Source organism: Neolamprologus multifasciatus, chromosome 16 (assembly GCF_963576455.1).
Source record: "Neolamprologus multifasciatus chromosome 16, fNeoMul1.2, whole genome shotgun sequence".
In the NCBI taxonomy this organism is placed as follows: Eukaryota; Metazoa; Chordata; class Actinopteri; order Cichliformes; family Cichlidae; genus Neolamprologus; species Neolamprologus multifasciatus.
This window is the reverse complement of record NC_140454.1, coordinates 32,806,964-32,827,134: the sequence shown is the minus strand read 5'-3', so window position 1 is coordinate 32,827,134 and position 20,171 is coordinate 32,806,964. Positions and strand designations below refer to the sequence as shown.

General features: G+C 43.4%; 1 protein-coding gene and 1 long non-coding RNA gene across 2 annotated transcripts in view; one reads left to right on the top strand and one right to left on the bottom strand.

Moving 5' to 3' along the window:
* ptpn4a (protein tyrosine phosphatase non-receptor type 4a) overlaps window positions 1-20,171 on the bottom strand; it is an 80,363-nt gene that overhangs the window by 8,191 nt on the left and 52,001 nt on the right. Inside the window, exons 11-21 of the mRNA XM_085135193.1 lie at window positions 15,003-15,066; window positions 12,335-12,507; window positions 11,271-11,339; window positions 11,055-11,189; window positions 9,856-10,017; window positions 5,505-5,664; window positions 3,544-3,627; window positions 3,253-3,309; window positions 2,894-3,050; window positions 362-528; window positions 56-146 (exon numbers count right to left, since the gene is read on the bottom strand). Coding sequence (XP_084991319.1) covers window positions 56-146; window positions 362-528; window positions 2,894-3,050; window positions 3,253-3,309; window positions 3,544-3,627; window positions 5,505-5,664; window positions 9,856-10,017; window positions 11,055-11,189; window positions 11,271-11,339; window positions 12,335-12,507; window positions 15,003-15,066 — 1,319 coding nt within the window. The remainder of the gene's footprint in view (window positions 1-55; window positions 147-361; window positions 529-2,893; window positions 3,051-3,252; window positions 3,310-3,543; window positions 3,628-5,504; window positions 5,665-9,855; window positions 10,018-11,054; window positions 11,190-11,270; window positions 11,340-12,334; window positions 12,508-15,002; window positions 15,067-20,171) is intronic.
* LOC146501126 (uncharacterized) overlaps window positions 1-20,171 on the top strand; it is a 144,447-nt gene that overhangs the window by 109,676 nt on the left and 14,600 nt on the right. The window lies entirely within an intron of this gene.

Sequence of the window (20,171 nt, the reverse complement as noted above, 5' to 3'; positions counted from 1 at the left end):
GAGGGGAAATGATGAGAAAAGGGAGAAAGTTTGATAGCGCTGTGGGGTCACGTACAGGGAGAGATGTCTCTGTAGCGATTTTTGGAAACGTTCTGAGGTAATTTGGCACACAGCATCGTCATCCCCGGCCTCTTCCTGTACAGTTGCTGCAAGACGAGGAACACAAATATCAGCATTTGTCTTTGTTTTGTGCGTTTTTGTGTATTATAAATTTTAAAAGCGCATAAATCAGGAACGTGGAGGAAAGAATGTGGCAGCAAATTAACCAACAAATTATTTAAAAATAAACGACAAACCACCGCCTCGAGCCCGCAGTTTCACGTGTGTGTGAGCGTGTGAACTTTTTTCGTGTCCTTCTTACATCAAACTGTGCCAGTATGGCTCCGCCGCCCAGGCCTTCCTTCAGTGCGACCATAGAGTCTCTCAAAGCATGCTGGTCTAGCTGGGCCGGGTCCTGAGGGGATTTCTCAGGGATGTACTGAAAATCCGGCTCTGGATCCACCTTCTCTTCCACCACGTCATAGATGGCTGAGCAGGAGAGGAGAGGAAAACAAACTGTAACAGGAATCTATGAGCTTTTCCATCTACTCTGACATATATGCAGATCACCGCTACTAAGATTCACAATAATGAGCTCAGCTTACATCCCTGTAAGGCAAAGGCTCTAATCTTGGATCCGCATGAAAGTGGTTGTGTCGAGCATGCGGCTCAAATCACAAGCTGCTCAAATCTGTCCTTTGCAGGAGGCAGCCAATCAGGAAGGAGGAAGAGGAGGAAGAGTCCAAACAGCTTGTTTAAGACAGTAGATAAAGGACTTACAGAGGACACGTTAACGCTCAACTGTAAGTCATGCAAAGCTACACTAGTAGAGCCCAAGAAGAAAAACATGGAGTTAAACAACAAACTTTTAAATACAACAAAACTCGAGCACAAAGAGAACACATGTCCTCTGTGTGTAAACACTTACAGTCCAACATTTCAACAGCAAAACTGAATAACGTAAAGACTTCGACGGACTCTTCTATCTGCTTTGAGCTGTTTCTGACCCACTTAACACACAAACAGTTTCTCTGTTCCATCATTTTTAACAGCACTTCTCCTCGCTTCGCTGATTAAAGGAGACGCTTTAGCACGAGTCTCCTACGTGGTGAACACACATACGGCCGAGACGTACAGATACCGCCACGTTCGGCTTCGCAGATCTCATTTCCACGAGTTTCTGACCACATTTCATTTTCAGGAGTGTGCTGCACCCTGTGTTAATACGTTAAACTTAGCCTGTAAAACACTTCATTCGAATGTTTACGGTCCTTATATTAAAACCGGCCGCACCGCACAAACTGCAAGTCTCATCAGGAGCAAATATTCAAACCCAGGAAGTGGCAGAAGAAGCTCACTAGCATACAAAGACACTCTGAAGGTTAAAGCCTGAAGAAAAAGATATGAGTTACTCACATACCTACAGTACTAGTGTTCAAGAGTACTTACAGTTTATACATGTACAAATATCCTCTAAAAATCTGATCTTTCAGTACTTTCTGTAAGTACCAGAAGTTTGCCTGTCGGTGTAAACGATCAGACATGACATCATGACCACCTGCCTGATATTGTGCTGGTCCCCATTTTGCTGCCAAGACTAGACTCATGAAGGGGTGCTGTGGTATCCGCACCAAGATGTTAGCAACAGATACCCGTGAGGCCTGTGAGCTGTGAGGTGGGATTCATCAGACCAGGACACCTCCTTGCATCGCTCTGTCGTTCATTTCTGACGCTCACGTGTCCGTTGCTGGCGTTTCCGGTGGTGGACAGGGGTCAGCATGGGCACCCTGACTGGTCTGGAGCTCCAGACACAGCAAACTCTGATGCTCGGTGTATTCTAACACCTTTCTATCAGAACAAGCATCAACTTTTTCTGCTGTTTGATCGAACCACACGGGTCAGCCTTTGCTCATCCGTGACCTTTGCTGTATCCCAATTCAGGGTCTGCAGCCTTAAAGTACGCAGCCTCAACGGTCCTCAAGGGCCGCGTACTCAAAGACCGCTAAGGCCGGAAGTGCGAGGCTTGTGAAATGGGACGGTCTAGCCTCCGTCGCGCTGCCCAGGTTGCCTAGCAACCATGATACTAACAGCTGGAAACGTTTCATACAGCTTTGTTTGACAGAAATGAAGGAGAAAATCTTTTGTTCATTTGTTTGTTTGTTTCTACATGAGCTTTGATCTCTGTAAGATTAAGCTCAGCTATTGAACGGCGTAGTTAGTACAAACGTCACTAATGTCACATAACTTTGCCGACATGTGGCCAACGGTAATGTTTTAATGATCTTCATTATTAAACATTTGCACATAAATAAGTGACATAATATTCAGTACTTACTTAAAGTTTACTCTTCAGCTGCCCTTCATCCGCCGTTTTTTTTTTCAGCAAAATTATCCACACCCACCGCCGCGCTATGCATTCTGGGATATGTTGGGCCACGAAGTCTACACCGCCACGTCCTTAAAATTCAGGGAAATGAAGGACGCGTTTGAGGGCCGCATTTCGAGCAGCCTTTGAATTGGGACAGCCTTCGTCGCGTCGTGGTGACGTAATCGGCCTTAAAATGCGGCCTTTAAGGCTGCAGACCCTGAATTGGGACACAGCCCCTGTCGCTGATGCATACTGACCCCTGGGGGACACCCTGGGAATACCCCACAGGAGCTGAGGTTCTGGAGATGCTCTGACCCAGTTTGGCCTTTTGTCAAATCCTTACACTCGACCATTTTTCCTCCTAACATCAACTTTGAGGACAAAATATTCACTTCCTCCCTGATATATCCCGCCCACTAGCAGATGGCATGATGAAGAGAGTCAGGATGTTACACCTGATCAGTGTTTAATGCACTGGGCACTCACCATTAGGTCTGACCAATAGGATGAGCTCCCCGGAGTGGTTCTCACAGCTGGCCTTGATGAACATGACTACCTGGTCATGGGTGTGGTCAGAGATGTCCCGCCCATTAATCAGGACTACCTGGTCGCCCTCGTTAAGGCGAGGCACACAGAGGTCGGCCTGAAGAGGAGAAAGAGAAGAAAAAAATAAGATCGCTGAAGTTTTGTGTTTCTGAAAGTTTTATACTAAAGTCAGCATCAATCTGACTCCACCACGGAGACCTCAGAGAGTTTGGGCGGCTGAAGACGTGTTTTTATGAGTGAGAGGAAAAAATGTGCAACTCACTAGAGTGTAAAGACAAATGAGGTTCTTGTTGACTTACTGAGGTTCCCGGAGCCACTCTAGACACAATGATGGGCATTTTCTGGTCAGCTCCACCCTGCAGACACACACAGACGTTAACAGCGTCTTACACAAACGTCCTTTTTATATTTAGGGTCGAGTTAACATTTGGGAAAGCAGTGCGGATGTGTCCGCATGCATACAGATGATGTGCCCACGGGCAAAGGTTTACACCAGGCATAGAAATAAGCTAGAAAAACACAAGTGAGCGGCTGCAGGAGAGATAAAAGGTGGCGAGTGGAGTTTTCGCTCCCGTCTCCTCAGCTCTCACCTTGACATTGAAGCCGAAGCGTCCGTGTTCATCCGGTCTCATCTTGATCAGGACCAAGTTATCGTGAGGGACTACTCCGTTCAGCTGAAAGAACACAAGTCATCACTTCAACATCACGGATCAGCACGTTGTCAAACAACAGCTCAGAGCGCTCAGACTTTAACAGCGGCCGATCCTGTAAGCTTAACGGATTCATTCTCTTTCCTGTTACACGAGTTGATGATACAACTGCAAATACATTACAATACAGACGGCTTTAAATGCACCACAGTACACCAGAATAAAGTGGTTCACTTCAGAACCAAAAGCCCAACTTTTCTTGCATTTTTGGCATTTTTGGCACAAATATCACTTTTTAAAAAATGTAACCAGTAAATTTAAGTCTGATACACATAAAAAGAATGAAATAGAGATTGAAAATGTGACGTCATTCAAGGGTAAAACCGCAAAGAATTCTGGGAACTCGTGGCAAGAGGTACTAGCGCACGCAGGCTTTCAATTGAAATCAGTTACACAGCAATAAAAGAAACACAAAAAACTGTCAAGAAGCTGTTGTTTTATTAACTGCAATAGCCGGTCACATGACAGCCACGGGAAGCCGACGGGTAAAGAGATCGTTTTTTTATCGGATTACGTCGTTGAAGAGAAATTGTTCGAGCCATGTTTCCGAAGTAAAAAGAGGCGACGGATGGCCTGGATTACAGCCATTCAAAGACCAAATATAACGTCCCAGAACATCCAGCTCACAGGTTAGTCTGCTCCAAGCATTTCCACAAAGGTCAGTGTTTTGTAGTAGTTAATACGTCATTTTTCTTAACATAATTGGTGATATAGGTTACAAGCAAGTCTGGCGCTGAACAGAAATTGTGGCGCTATGCTATCACTAATTGCCCAGTACGATTACAGCATACAATATTATTGTCACTGCTACATTTCTGTAATGCGAACCAGAAATTATTTCCACTACTAATTAATTACCGTTGAGCTCAAAGGTCCTATTAGTAAACGGTTAATGAATGTGTATTTATGAAGACGATTTGTGAGACTGGTAAACTTATGATACGTACGATGGTCTTTCATTCTACACGGTGCATTTCATGGTCCTGTACCCATCCGTCGGTAAACTGTACCGGGGCTTGTTGCAGTGACCTGAAGTTACTAAACTTCATGAGTGTATGCACTCACTCCAAGAACCATATAATTATAAATATGAGCGTGGTGAAAGTTGGGCAGCACGCTAACGTCTTTTGTCCACTCTGTGTGCTCGTAAGGGTCTAACCCTTTCACTCCTTTGATTTTTTCCGCGTATTTTTTCTTTGACTTTTCATCAAGTCCGTCTTTGTACGGACCGGCATTGTTCTCCTTCGTTTTGTACATAACTTTTTTGGGGGGCAAAGAAAAAGCAAGACGGTATTGGAACCGGAGAATGAACGTTTTGCGGTGCTGCAAATGCTTGCGTTTGATGCGGTACTTGGATTGTTTTGCCACGAGTTACCGGCATGCAATGCGCGAAAGTCACGTGGTCTGTCAATCTCTATAGAATGAGAAACTTCCACAGGTGTCATAATATTTGCAGGTATATGTCAAAGTCTCCAAATCATTTAAAACCACCTCTAAGGTTTAGTCCCTTTAATATGTCCAAGCAGAGTGTGCCGCGTTCTTTCATCCTCATTTTCCCAGATTTAGGGACTCATAGAAGAAATAAGTCTTGGGACCAAAGACAGCAACGACCCCGCCTTTTTAATAGATGCTTAACAGCCAAAACAATGAGCTAAAAGACTCTAAAAAGCTTAGAAAGATTATATAAAAACGGCACAAATATAAAAATTTCTCTTCATCTATTCAGATATTCAAACATCTAGAATCAGACGACTTCTGAAGCTAACACAGTTTCCATTTACTTGTACAGAAACTGTTGCAGTATTCTTTCATGACATCTTCGTAAACGGTAACGTACTGACCGTGGTCTTGTCGGCATTGACGGGAACATCATACATCTCATTGAGGTGATTGTCCAGCAGGCTTTGCTGGGAGTGGGCCTGGATGATCTGGCTCAGGGTCTTCCTGCTCAGCTGCTTGGGCGGGAGAGCTGGAGGCTGACCATCCAGCCCATCTGGAGACCTGAGGGAGGCAAACGGCGGGAGGAAGAAGAAGAAAGCAGCAATAAAAGAAATTTGTTACGATACCGTTAGTAACACAGGATTTGTGACGCCTGTGAAGCTGCTGTGAGCGCTCGAGGACGGACAGCAAAGCCGCAAACACGCATTCATGATAACTACACAACAATCTTCCTCTTTGTTAAAGAGGTGGACTGAAGACAAATGGAAAAAAGCAGGCGAGGAGACCGTGAGAGACAGGGAGGCTTAATAGCACTGTGTTAGTCACAATGCATTAACCTCGATAAAAGGGCTGCTGGAGGAAGAAAAACATCCCCCCTCCATCATCCCGACAATAAAGAAGCAGCCGGCGTGTACGGCGAATCAGCAGCCAGGTGAGGCTTTCAGCATCATCAGGGCTCGGTCTCTGCTGCGTAAAAGCATTTCAGTCCACGTCTGCATTCACGCGTGTGCCCTGCTGCGTACGGGCGCTCCTCGGGGGCAGAAGCACAAGTCAAAGAGCATTGCCTTTGTTTTGGCTTCTGCTACCGCTGTCACTTTGTCTCTTAAACACACGAATGCAAACTAACATTTATTATGGGTCAAAACCAGGTCAGGCTTTCAGAGAGAGGGCAGCGCGCAGCAGGCCTGAGCCGAGACTGCACATCATCCTGCATTATGCATCTGCTCGGCGCGACAGCCACAACCTTAGGCCAGGCCCGGGATGAGGACGCGGCTAAGCCCTGCTTTTTAGCTTTCCTTCTATCAAATACTTCCATACTGGATCTATGTTTATCGCTCGATAAATTTTTGAAAGCACGCTGTAAGAGGGAACCAAATGAGTGTGCAGTGACAGAAAAATCATATGCGGGTACACGAGAGGGCTAAAAGGAGCTGCAATAAAGAAAAATGTTGCTTTAGAAACCACGAAAAGACTAATTTAAAACCTGTTTCAGTGCACACCCAGTTTTTATTTTCCAATAATTCACCAAAGCCTGCCTTTGCTTTGAATTCAGAGAAATGAGTTTGATTACAGCACAGAAAATAATTTATTATGACGCGCAGGCTCCAGGCGCTGATGTGCCTAACTTTCATTTAGGTGCACCAGCACATAATTTGGGCGCACGCGAAAACAACGCCACGCCTTCTGGCTCTGCAGCGAGAAGTCTGCGTGTGCAGCGCCGCGCTGTTGTAAAGAGGATGACCCGGTCGACGTTTAATCCGACAATAACAAATGAAAGAAAATCCACCGTGTCATAAACTCCCAGCTCCGGCCAAAGGCATAATCATGCCAGGCTTTTTCCCTGACGCTGTCAAGGAAATAAAGACACTGCAATTAAAAATAAGGATCCCTCCAGTGTACTGTGGTTAGCTAAACAGATCATTTTCAACTTCACGCCACTAGAAAACAGAACATTAGGGGGTTTTTAAAGGGCGTGGTGACAAAAAGCAGATTCTCGTTTTAGTTTAACTGGAGGAAAATCTCCAACATGTAATGCCGAGGAGTGATCCACCTGGAAACACGCGAGCAATGCTGCAAATATTCACTCGAAAAGGCAGAATTTATTTGATAAATTATATCAAAGCCAAACCACAGCGGTTCCAACCAGCGGCTGATATCAAAAAGTGATTCACGGTTGAGGTTCATAACCACTGAAGCTGAAAGACGTACTTAAAAACATTTCTTCTAACGGTTAGCGTCCCAATTCTCTTCTGCACAGTTGCAGAAAACATTCAAAGAAAAGGAACGTGGCTAATACTAATCATAGTGCTGTGATTAAAACTGATAGATGTGCTTCATGTCTGACTGAACAACTGTAGCTGAAAATAGTACAAATTTTAAAATATCGCTAACACTTTGTAATAATTCGACCTTCAACTGAGCGTGCAACGTCACAGCAATTTAAACGATATTTACCTATATGGACCAAGGTTATTATCGTTAACGAAAACTAACGAAATAACGAAAACTAGAAGTGAAAAAACATTTTCGTTAACGGAAATAAAAATAAAAACAAAAAAAGGAAAACTAACTAAAACTATAATGAGTGTTCACAAAACTAACTAAAATTAACTGAATTTATAGCAAAAATGTGTTTAGTTTTCATTGATGTGTGCGTGTCATACAATAGTCAAGGGTGAAAATGAAGTTTAGTTTCCAGATTTAAATCTTGCTGTGTCTCATTATGCCAGCAGGTGGCAGCACGTTAGTCGAGTCGTCTGTGTTGCTGCTCCGTCCACGCGCAGAATCATGTCAGGAAAAGTCGGGAGCCAGAGTCCAATTTGGGATTTCTTTGAATATGACTGTGTTTTGGATAAAGCAAGTGTCTTGTAGTGGAAACAGACAAATTATGAAGGAAAAAAAATCCCACAAACCTTAAAGTGCACTTGAAAAGCTCACACAAGAAGGCTAACCTAGCTTACCTTGAGAAGGTAAGGGAGCACACTCAACCCTCATCCCCAGAAAACAGAAGCTAACCCCAGGCAAGGCAGCGTGATGCATCCCGAGACAACAGGACGGGGATATCTACACAACTGTGTGAGTCAATTACCTTCAAAAAGTTTATCAGTTCACTTGAACCAAAATTACGAACACCCGGTGCTGCGAGAGTTAATAGTCTCATTGGGGCCAAGATATACATTTTATAGTTGCCTGGTATCAATGGTTGTTCATCTGCCTTTATTTATTTATTTAAAGAACCCATAGGTGGGAATGTGAGTTGTCTGTCTCTGCATGTTAGCCCTGCGACAGACAGGCGACCTGTCCAGGGTGCAGTATGGTAGCTGGAATAGCAACATACCCAAGGATGAGCAGAATGACTGATATGATGAAACTGGGATTTTTGTTACACTTAATTATTGCAAACACAACTAAAACTATAACTGAAACTAATCAAAACTAAACTGAAACTAAGGATTTTCAAAAAATAAAAACTAAACTAAACTAGCAAACAATTGTTAAAAACTAATTAAAACTGATATAAAATTGAAAATCTGAAGTCAAAACTAAATAAAAATAAAAACTAATGAAAATTGCAAAACTATTAAAACCCTGATATGGACTTGAAGCTGGGTAGAATAACACTAACAATTCAGGCTGTTACAGGAAACAAAGGAATTGTACTGTAAACTCATTTAAGTAGAACCTCGTGTCTGTTACATTGTAACTAAATTTAAATAATGCATTCAAATAATTCCAAATACTTCACAGGCAGGTTTAATATTATCAGTGAATTCATAGCTTTTATATATTCTCTAAACCGTGATGGTGTTTTACTTTTAACCTGAACAGGTAACATGGATCATGAATGTCTCTTACTCACTGACCTGAGGCGCTTTGACACTGAATGTGAAGACTTGTTTTCATCAGGAAAGACTAAAGTCTGAAGGGTTAAACATGCAAACTCCAAAATAAAGCATCTGAGGTTCATCTCATAAAACGCTGTTTTGGCCTGTTTTTATTTCCACTACCACGATGGACGAAGCGCACAATAACAGAGAGGGAGGAAGGGAGAGCAGGTGATTATGTCATGTTCTGGCTCCGTAACAGAGCGATGAGCCACTGACTTGGCGTGTTCGTCTGCGTGTGCAGCTTTGTAGGCAGAGGAACTACCACTTAAATGTTACTTAACCATCCTGACGTCCAACTGAGACATCCATCTCTCCTACCAGCTCGATGCAAGATTTCAGACGCCGAAGCAGCCGTGTGGAACTTTATTAAACGACTCGACGAATATTTCGCAGTGTGAGAGCATTTTAAGGAGATCCAGAGAGCACAAATACACGCACGCACAGACACGCACGCGCGCGCTAATTCCTAGTTCAGCCCTGTTGCACAAGCGCTCCGCCCTGCTATGCGCTATAAACACATTTTACGGGCTGTTTTTCAAAGGGTTCATCTTTCCACTGGGGCCAGCTAAGTGACACTGGGAGGGTGTGAACTGTCGGGAGAAGCCACAGACACCGACAGGCAGACTTTAAACAAAACAAAAGCTGTCAACTCAGCAGTACTCTCAGACTAAATCTGATGAGTAAAATGTAAGTTCTAAATTAAAGGGTGTCTGTGTTCGGGGGACGCTCTATTTACGAAGCAGTCAAATTATGATCCAACCACCGCTCTGCCGCCGAGTCCAAAGCTGATGTTTGCTGCCCAAATACAAAGAGCTTGGAGAAACGTGGGTGGGACGTGCGTTAAAAGGAGAAGGAGACGACTTACGGTGTGGAGTCCAGGCTGATGCTGTTAGCCTGCGTGGACGACGCCGACTTGTGATTGGAGGAAAAGACGGGCAGGCTGGGTGAAGCGTGGATCACGTGATCCACCAGGTGGCCGACCGATGACGGCCGTAGTCGCGTGCCTTCTTGGACAAACAGCGAGTTCCTGATAAACAAACAGACGCAGACACACAGTGTTCAAGGGCAGCGATGGAAACGTGACCCCAAACGCATCATTCATTTATTTACCAAGAAGACGTTCAGATTTAAAGCTCGTGATCTTTACAATTTAACTCTTTTTACATTCGCGTCTGGATTTATGTCAGCTGTGAGGCTATAAGGAGGCATTACTTATTAAAACATGCAGATTTGACACTTTAATGATGCTCTGCCTTCATCTGATTCATAACAGATGCTGAACAACTGGAAGATTATTCCCCTGCTCTCTGTCATCTTTAAGCCTGCTTCACGATTTCTCCTCATGTAAGGCTGAAAGCCATAAATGGCCATTATGGTCGAGGAGATCCCAGCAGTGCTACTCAGACTGAAGCCGATGTTTCTCTGGCTGAATACTGAGTTAACAAACGTTGTGGTAAAAGAGGCGGAGCCACTCAGAACCAGCAACGACTCTTTAAAAACTCGTTATCACCCACCAATTAATTCTTGACAAGTTTAATAAAAAAAAGAAAAAAGGTGTCCAAAAGGAGAGAAAGAAGTAGTTGGACCAGTGCCTGGTCTGTTCTCTCCACAGTGAAGCAGACTTTTACCTGCAGAAAAACAGCAGTTTTATTTACTTTATAAACTTCTCGTTAATCTATAATAACAGAGCATAAGCTGACCTGAAAATAAACACAGCCTCAGCCCTGTGAGAGAGGAGTGGACGGGAAATATCCGATATATCCTGACGAAGGAAAAACTCCTCATCGGTGAGCGCGCACTTTAACATTTCGTTTTCTTTACAGGTGAAACTACGCAGTGATCTTGAAAATTGTTCAGGGAAAGGGTGGGAGAGCTGCAGGGTTTAGATGTGCTGGGATGAACACGCCAGACTATTTTCTTTTCCCACATCGGCAAAATCTGACATGGACTTTGCACCAGGAGCTGACAGGTGAACATTTGGGCTCTCACAATCCCAGAGAAGTCCAGGTCTGCGGGACATAGGTGAAGCGTTACGGAGACAGCTGAAGTGTACTCAGAACTCACTGATTGGGCGTTCCGGGCGGGGAGCGAGTGGGCAGGCTCTGGGTCTCCAATCTCTCGTCCGATAGGCTGTTCCTGCTGACCGACTCCCAGTCGGCTCCACTCACCAACTTCCTGGCCAGCGGCTTGCTGGGTGACCTGCTCAGACAGACGCACTAACTCAGCGTTGCACAAAATCAACACGAATCATCAGCTGACCATCAAGAACCCGAGAATTACCTGGCAAACACTCTGTCCTTGATGCCTTTCTCCTTCCCGTACTGCACAGACTGCACCTCCGTCCGCCCGCTGAAGACGACAAAAACAACTCGTAAGTTTAGGACAGTTTCAAAAAGCAGCTATCGAAGGTTTTCTGTGACAAATGTGATAAATCCATACATGCATATCGATTTTATTTAACACAACAAGACCGTGCTGCCTTATTCTAATAACGAGAGGCACTTCAGGGAATTAGCTCCTCCGATCTTTAAGAAATCTAAACACCATGAGCTGCCTGCCAACCAGTAACAAGCACAGCATATTTCATCTTCTGAAACAAAGTTAATAAGATTTCTAACAGCACAAATTCACAATTCAGGTCTATGCTTATTGAAAAGTCAGTCAATATCTCAACCAAACACACGCGCGCACTCAGTGGAGCCAAACATCAGACGAGCCTCGCTCACGTTGCATCACTGCTGCTCAATAATGCATCACAAAACCTCCAGCTCTCAGTTCAGCTCTCGCTCACATTTGATAGAAAAAGGAAACGAAAAACATGGCGCCGGTGAAGTGAAACAAAGTTGACACAGTGCAATGTCATAAAGCAGCGAGGAGAAAACCTCATTTTATTTTATGTTTCGGTGCCGGTTCCAACTTGAAGTAAAAAACAAAACTAGCAAACCAAACGGGAAGGAATGCTCTGTCTGAAAGGAGGAGGGCGGCGGCAGCGCTACGGACAATGTGAAATAAAATGCACGGCTGGCTCTCACGTGGACACAAACACTTCCCGCAAAACTTGAAAGACAACGGTTTGAAGGCCAAACACGAATTTGGTTACTTTGTTTCAGGCAAACCATGAATAATTAAGCCGTGCTTTTCTGAGGCAAGGTAGTGCGAGAAGGTTCAAAGGCAAACAGCGGCCACTTTCAGCGTCTCAGCCTCGCAAACTGAAATAAAGGAGGAGGGCGGGACAAAGCACCCACCCACATATCTGTGTGTGTGCTGGACATGTGAGACCCTGGATGCTCAGAGGCTCTCCGGTGTTTCTCTGACAGCTCGTGTTTGTGGCCTGCGGTTCTCACCAGTATCTGAACTTGGAGCCCAGGGTGAAGTAGTAGGCGAAGAAGTTCTTCTGCGGCGGGATGGGCCGCTCCAGCCTGAAGAAGGTGTGGTGCTCCACGCAGGCTTTCCACAGGTTCTTACAGGCCCGGTAGTTGACCATGTTGAAGCCGAGCAGCGTCTCACGAGACTCGGTCTGTGTGCAGCGAGGAGAGGACGGGGTTAGTTCATGACCAGCTCCGATCATCCATAACTGTCAGCTGCAGTAACAAACTCTGTAACAAACTGTTGCACATGTTTGCCGCCCTGTTATTACTTTTTATTCTCTACTTTGAGCGATTTCAGACAACTTTTCTCCTGAATCACAGAGGGCCTTCAGAGGGTGATAACTGTAAGAAAGAAACATCGTGTGGCTCAGAGCAGCAAAAATCCAGGAAAACCCCGTCACACTTCATTACTTTGAGATAAGCTTGTCTTTAGTACTCTGTTGTTAACACTTTTGGTCCTGAGCCAAAAAATAGAAATAAACAAGAAGCACTCAGAGAGCACAAACTCCACCAAGGCAGCTTTTAAAACTGTTTTTATTTTCTATATTTTGTTTTCTTTTTAAACGTAAAAGTGCGAGCTTTTGTTATTTGCACTGCTGAGTATAATTATTATTAATGTGGATATAGTGCATTCATTAAAAATACAAACATACTAAACTAACATTACTATGACTTTCAAAGTCAGATCAACCAGACTGAACTTGTTGGAGAGGTCAGAGGTCAAATCTGACCTGATATGTGATCATTTCCTTATGTTGAGAATCCACAGTTTCTAAGCTCGAAGGCTTTTTGTCCATTTTCCAATAATAACTCATGAAGCTGATCTTAAAGACCTCGGTGAGTGGAAGGCAAATTTAAACGGCTTGTTAAGATGAGCCCACTCGACACCCCTACAAGATTTATTAGAATTAAGTTTTTAAACTATTGTGTTTACAGACAGAATAATGCACACACAACCAACACCAGAAACATGAGCTTAACTTCAGACGGGCCATGAAACCAAGCTGCCCTGCACCAGGGCAAACCTCCACCTACACCCGAGCTCCACCCTCTGTACCTGACTCAGTGTCTCTGACCTGCGCTGGTCTCATGCTGGCAAATACAAATACTCGTGCTGTGTGCGCTCTCACATGATCAACACTCAAACTTTCCTGTGTATTAGAATTTGTATTGTCATCAATAATAACAACAACTGTGTTCTGAATTTGTACTTCGTTTTATGGATGCACTTTTTATCATCTCCTGAGCAGAGATGGGCAGTAGTGTTACTGTAATCCGATTACTTTTTTCAAGAAACAAGTAAATTAAGGGATTACTAAAAACGGTAATTAGATTACCGTTACTTTCCCGTAGGAACGCTGCGTTACTGCGTTACTAAAACCATGATTTTTTGCGAGAATGTCTCATGACAGTGACGTAAGCGAGTGCGACGTTCGTGACAACAGCTGTGTGCAGATCAACAATGGATCATATATCGAGTGCAGAGAGAGTATGAGCGTGCAGCGTTTAAAGCGTGGAAGTACTGACCTTACTTTGAGTTTGATTCCATAAAAAGTGACAAAAACATTAGTGTCCGTTGTGCGTGGGAAGAAAACTTCTTTTTACAGCGAAAAAACCCTAAACTTCCAAACAAGCACCGAGTAGCTACGACGTAATGGGAAACTCACAGAGAAACTCGCGGATTCTTCCACTGACCGCTGCACACCTGCACCAGGGTAAACCTCCGCCTACCCCACTCCTGCTTTACAGGTGAAAATAGAGCAACAGGACCGCTAGTCTTTGACTTTATTTATTTTCTGCTGTGTTTTACTTGCATCTATTTGAAAGACTGAGTGTAAACACACACAAAAAAAAAAATGTTATGTGCTGGAATGTGCAGAAAATAGGTTTAAATGTTAAACTAATTTCTTCCAGTCAGTGAATGTTGCATATAATTAAATTTTTTGCTTGATGCATAAAGTTAAAAGATTAAAACTAATAAAACAAGTTTTAAAAAGAGACTTTTCCATTTGATTACATTTTGTATGATGATTATGCAGAAAAAGTAGAATTGGGCTGAAAGATCTATCACTTTATCACCTATTCAGGTTGTAAATCGTGTTTTTAAACAGTAACTAAGTAACTAATTACTTTTGAAAATAAGTAATCAGTAAAGTAACGGGATTACTTTTTTGGGGAGTAACTTGTTGGTCAACTGCTCCTGAGCTATGATCTGAAACATTGTGCTTCCACCTGGAATGAAACATGTTTTTACAGCAACAACAACACTGAAAAATGAGGAAGCTTAACGTCGAATCTTGAGAACGATGCTGGGAGTTGTCAGCGGCTGTAATTGTTTGTTTTGTAATAACGCTGGGCTTAAGATATTACGTCGGGTTTAAGAGGGCTAAATGAGGACAGGAGAGTAAATATTTGTGGTGGAGACAAACATGCTGTTTGTTGTGTTGAAAGCAGAAACACATTCGAGGGTGAAACAACACACAAAAGGGAGGGATTACAACAGAGACGCCCAGGACACAGACAGCAGAGCAGGGGGTTAATCTGATGCTGTCACACACTCAGAGGTTAATGTGTGTGTGTGTGTGTGTGTGTGTGTGTGTGTGTGTGTGTGTGTGTGTGTGTGTGTGTGTGTGTGTACACTTACTGCCTCTCTTCTCAGCTGGATGAAGAACTGTTTGCACTTGAAGGAGATTTTCACTATTTTCAACCTGGAAGCAGAAAAGCGGAGTTAAATCCTCGTCACACATTTTCACGCTGCACAACATTTAGCCTCCTCTCTGCTGTCACGTCTGCCTCGTCATCTCTTCTCATTTCCACCCATCCGGCCAAAGTTAACTAAAAGTAAACTGAACTTAAAACAAGTGTTTAGACTAATTAAAGCAAATAAAAATAACAGGAAATGTCAGTGTGACTGTGTTGAGTGCTTTTATACATTTTTTAACTTCTTAAAAATTACAATCTGACAAATCATCATGAAACCAAAGTCATGGAAGAGCTTCGAAAGACGAAAGCGTCTGGACCTCTTTAGGTTTGTGAAGATTTCACCTCTCGCCCACGAGAAGCTTCTTCAGCTCCAACAACAAAAGGTGGAGAGTCGTAGTGGGGCAATCCCTTTGGAGGTGGCAGTTGATCTATTATTGATCGTGTGAGTCACCAAGGTGTGAGAAAAAGGTGTGGGTCATTACCATCACTGAGGGCGAAGGGTGAAGCCACTGTGAGACCTTCCTGACTGAGAACAACATCTGAACGTCTGAAACAAGCAGCCAATCGTGGAGATGGAAAATGAAGCCAAGTGCCAAAACTGAACGACACAGGAAATCATTCCTGCCCGTGGCAATCTCCTCATCCGGCTAATACACTGTAAACACTGCATGTTACATCCCTTTGCACACGCTCCTTCCTGCTTGGTAATGTTAATAAAGTACTCTGATTCTGATTCATGCCCAACTAAACTAAATTTTAAAAGCTGGGTTTAAATCCAACAGTGCAGCTGAAGTGTGAGTGAATATTTTTGTAGCTCATCTTAGAGCAGGGATGCTAAACTCATCTTCGCTGTGCCGGACCAGTGAAACCATTTAACCCCTGCGAGAGCTCAATATGAGAAAAACAAGTTCAACTTTATACAGCACGTCTCAGTTTTTCTACACAATAAAGAAAAGCTGACGTAATAAATTAAAGAATCTATCAGCACATATTTTGAGGCTTGAGCTGTAAAAAGTAAGACGGACCGTCCTGTTACTGTAAAACAAAGTTTTTGTTCAGTTACACAAAATGTATTTTTTTCTGTCATGTAATTTTTTATCTCTGACTTAATTAGTTTGGTGTTGTATGACTGGCCATGAGGGAGGTCTTTATCTTTATCAGCAGGAAAAGCTGGAAAACTTCCTAATGCAGTTAAAAGTCCAAAGTTTATCCAGTCATCCACATTTCCAGATTCAAGTCTTTGCCGGGCTAATTCTGGGCCCCCAGCCTTATGTTTGACACCCCTGTCTTAGAGGATAACATTAAGGCTTAAAATTAAGAGCACTGCGGGAAAAAGTAGCACAAAACCTACTTTTACTGATGTATGCAGACGCTGAAATTATGACCGAGTCCAGAAACCAATACGTGACCACACGGCAGCTACAAGCGCCCAATGAAAGCAAAGCAGGTGAGCCGCGAAAGGTTATTTACAATCAGTGCATCTTTAAACAGACAGGAGTCGTAGCTCGTGGACTTACATGATGAGATCTGAGTGTACAGATAAAATCCTTTGGGATTGGTCCCACAGTCAGGTGATTTTTAGGATTTATTAGGGTTTTGTCAAGTTTAGTTTTAAACTGTTGTGGAATATTTACATTTTAAGAAGAAACTGAATTAATTAAATTAATTTGGAGCTGGTTCTGGTTCTCATACAGTGCTTTTGTACTCCTGCTTGCTTCTCCACCACAATCTTCTGTAAGTCTGACCCGAGCTCCTCTGAAAAGCAAATCTCTCATTTCTTCTCAGCTGGCTGACTCATGTGTCCTATCAACTGTTCGTTTAACCTCTGACCTCCTGCCAGAGCTTGAAGGCGTGGGCTAAAAGAGCGTGCCAACACCAGAGAGTCCGAGGCTTTAACCACGCCGATATTACCTCATCAATCTGCGCATTACCTGAAAAGCACACGCTATAAAAGATGACTCAGAAGCCGCACACGCGTGACCACAGTAAGAAAGTCTGCTGATGAGCGGCAGGAGCAGAGTAACCTAATCCCTTCCTCTAGTTTTGTTGCTGCTGTGACTCATCGCTGCTTGCTAAATATATTTTACATACTTGCTCGCACACACACGTGCATGGACGCACACACGCTCAGAGCGTGAGTCATGCCCCATCTAAGTGTGGCTCATTTGTCAGGCTGCTGTGAACAGAAATAGGAAAGAGGTAGAAATCTAAACGTCTCTCTCGACCCCTCCTCATCTGACAGATCAATCTGCGATAAGGCAAAACTAGAGGCGGCGTTAGCTGTGACGGCAGGGACCCGGACGCAGAAACGGCGATTTCTGTTAAAGGAGGACAGAAAGAAGAAGAACGGGAAGAAAAATCGGCGAGCGTAGGCCGAGAGATGCTGTTGACTATAATGTTTCCCTCCCGCTCCCTCCCTCTCTCACACATGGTAGTCAGCAGCTGTTGGGGACACCGCTGTTGGTCTCTAAATTTAGCTCAACAGACTGGATGCACACGCACACTTCCTTTAGCCTATTTTTCCTCCACTCAGGACGACTTTGCATCAGCTTCTCTCGCTTAAGCGCTCATTCCACGGAGACTTATCCGTACTCGCTCAAACCGGAAACTGAGTCTTAACCCTACGATTTCATGGTTTGGCTTTCCTGTGGCCCAAATGGAAAGACCTCAGATTTATGAATATAGGCCTCGCAATGTCTGTAATGCATCGAATCAAACTCATCTTAGAAAAAACCCCAAAGATGCACCTACACACACACACCAGCCGCTGTGCGAGTGTGTTCAGGATGTATTAAGCCTACACATCTTCCAGCGTTACAGAGGTTTGAGTAGTTCATCTCCCACCCTCAGCACCCATTAACATTTAACCACCCACAATGCTACAGCAGAGAATGGGAGATTTCCAAGGACTGATGCTTCACAGAGAGAACGAGAGCAAAAGGCATAAAGAGCGATGAGATTAAATGACTTGGACACAGAAAGAGAGAGAAGAAAAAGCAGGACACAGAGAGAACGATAGAGAGCAGATTTGACGCCTGTAATATTTTCAGGAAACCTAGTTTCACGCAAACCTCCTCCCCCCCACTTCCCAGAAAAATCTGGTGAAATCATCTTTATAATTCTAGAAAAGCTCAACAGGGGCTTAAACATTAATACGCCATGTCAATAATCACCATGTGAGGGGTTTCCAAAATATTATGCAGCTCATTTCTCAGCAAAAAGGGTTCCTGGAAGCAGTACAAGAGGAACTGCAGACCGACAGGCGCGGAGGTGGATTTGTGACAAGAACGTCCACCGTTTGATTTCCCAGTTCAGGGCAAATTTGGCAGGAGGAAATGACAGAGTATGAAAATATCAGTGAAGTACGCTTTCTTTCTTTCCCCCAGCAGTGCACCGTTTTTCATCCACATCGGATACGTGCCAGGTTCTCAGCTGGCTGCAGAGCTGCTTTCAAACAACCTTGATCTTTGGCTCCGAGCAGGTGAAACTGCAGCCTCACATCATAAGTATCTTTTGGGTTTTTTGATACTCCAAAAATAATAAGTGGAATACACGATGTTTACAGGAATACATACATGTTTCAAAAGCATATGCAGTTTCTACGTTTTGAAATCTATCCGATTTCCTGGGTGTGCCGAGGGAAAGATTCTCCCCCCTGTGGTGTCCCTCTGGGTTTAGTACTCTTTAGTCCTCTCCTGTTCATCTGTTCATCCATCATCAAATTCACTGATAATTAGAGGTGGGAATCACCACACATCCCTCGATACGATATTATTGCAATTTTTTAAAATATTTTGCGATATTCAGATTCTGTACATAAAGGTAAACTTTATCAATATTCATTTTATCTAATATCAAAGTCTCACACTCAGTCTTTCTCTCATTTCAGTTTTATTGTTGACAAACTGAACGGTTTGTATTACAGTCTAGTCCAACTTAACTGAACAACCATCTGGTACAATTATAGCTATTCTGAACTATGCAGTTTATGAAAACTATGCAGCCCCTTCAGCAACTGAAGAATTTGAAAGTAAATTAAAACAAAATATAATTTTACATTAAATAAAAAAGTTTTAAACTTAATTAAAATAAAACATGTCTTAAATTAAAATAAGTAAACTGTCATGTTTATTGCTGCCATAAAAAAGTTACTTTTTTGTAACAAAGTATCGATTTCTGCTGTCCCTGTATCGATACATTATTAGCAAACAAAATATCACCATACTACACAGTATCGATTTTTTTCCCCCACCTCTACTGATAAAGCAACTCATTCCACCCTGACCAACCACTTTACTGAAAGTAAACGATGGAGAGGAGTCACCTGTGAATCCAAAATGCCACAGGTCCACACAGCTTCAGATTCAGAGTCGTTTTTGGACACGTTCTGACCAGAGGAACCTTTAAACATATCATAGAGGAAGTCCTCCTTTTATGTAAGTCTACACATGAATTAAAGAATTGGAAACTAAAATTTATTATTATTTCCCTGTTGTGTGGGGGGTGATATTAAGCAATACTGCCGGGTAAACCGGTACTAAAGAGGCATCTTTGAGTGACGCCAATCCACGAGGAACAATCTAGACCAGTGGCGTCAAAAGGCTGACCCCAAAGGATCTGATCTGCCTGCGCAGAGGAGCCTCCCCAGCACTTTCTCTCAATTTGTAAAGCTATCGAGACAGAAAATGACACTGAAACACGATTTCAACCACAGCGGCTCAGAGGTGTCAGATGCTGTCCTTTGCCACAGACTGGTTTAGTCTGGTAAGGAGAGCACAGAGGGTTCATCGGCTGGGTATTTGCTGGTGCCCACTCTAAAACCAGTAGGATCCAGTAACATTAAAAGTTTTGTGAAGGGTAAGAAATAAACCAATCAAGTTCCTCTAGACGTTATTGCTACAGAAATCACACCAACATCTGCTAGCAATGGGAAAAGCTCCGTCCAAGCTCAGTGCTCCTTGTATTCTTACTACTTACAAGCAGAGATGGTCAGTAGCGCGTTACTGTAATCCGATTACTTTTTTCAAGTAACGAGTAAAGTAAGGGATTACTATTGCAAAAACGGTAATTAGATTACCGTTACTTTCCCGTAGGAACGCTGCGTTACTGC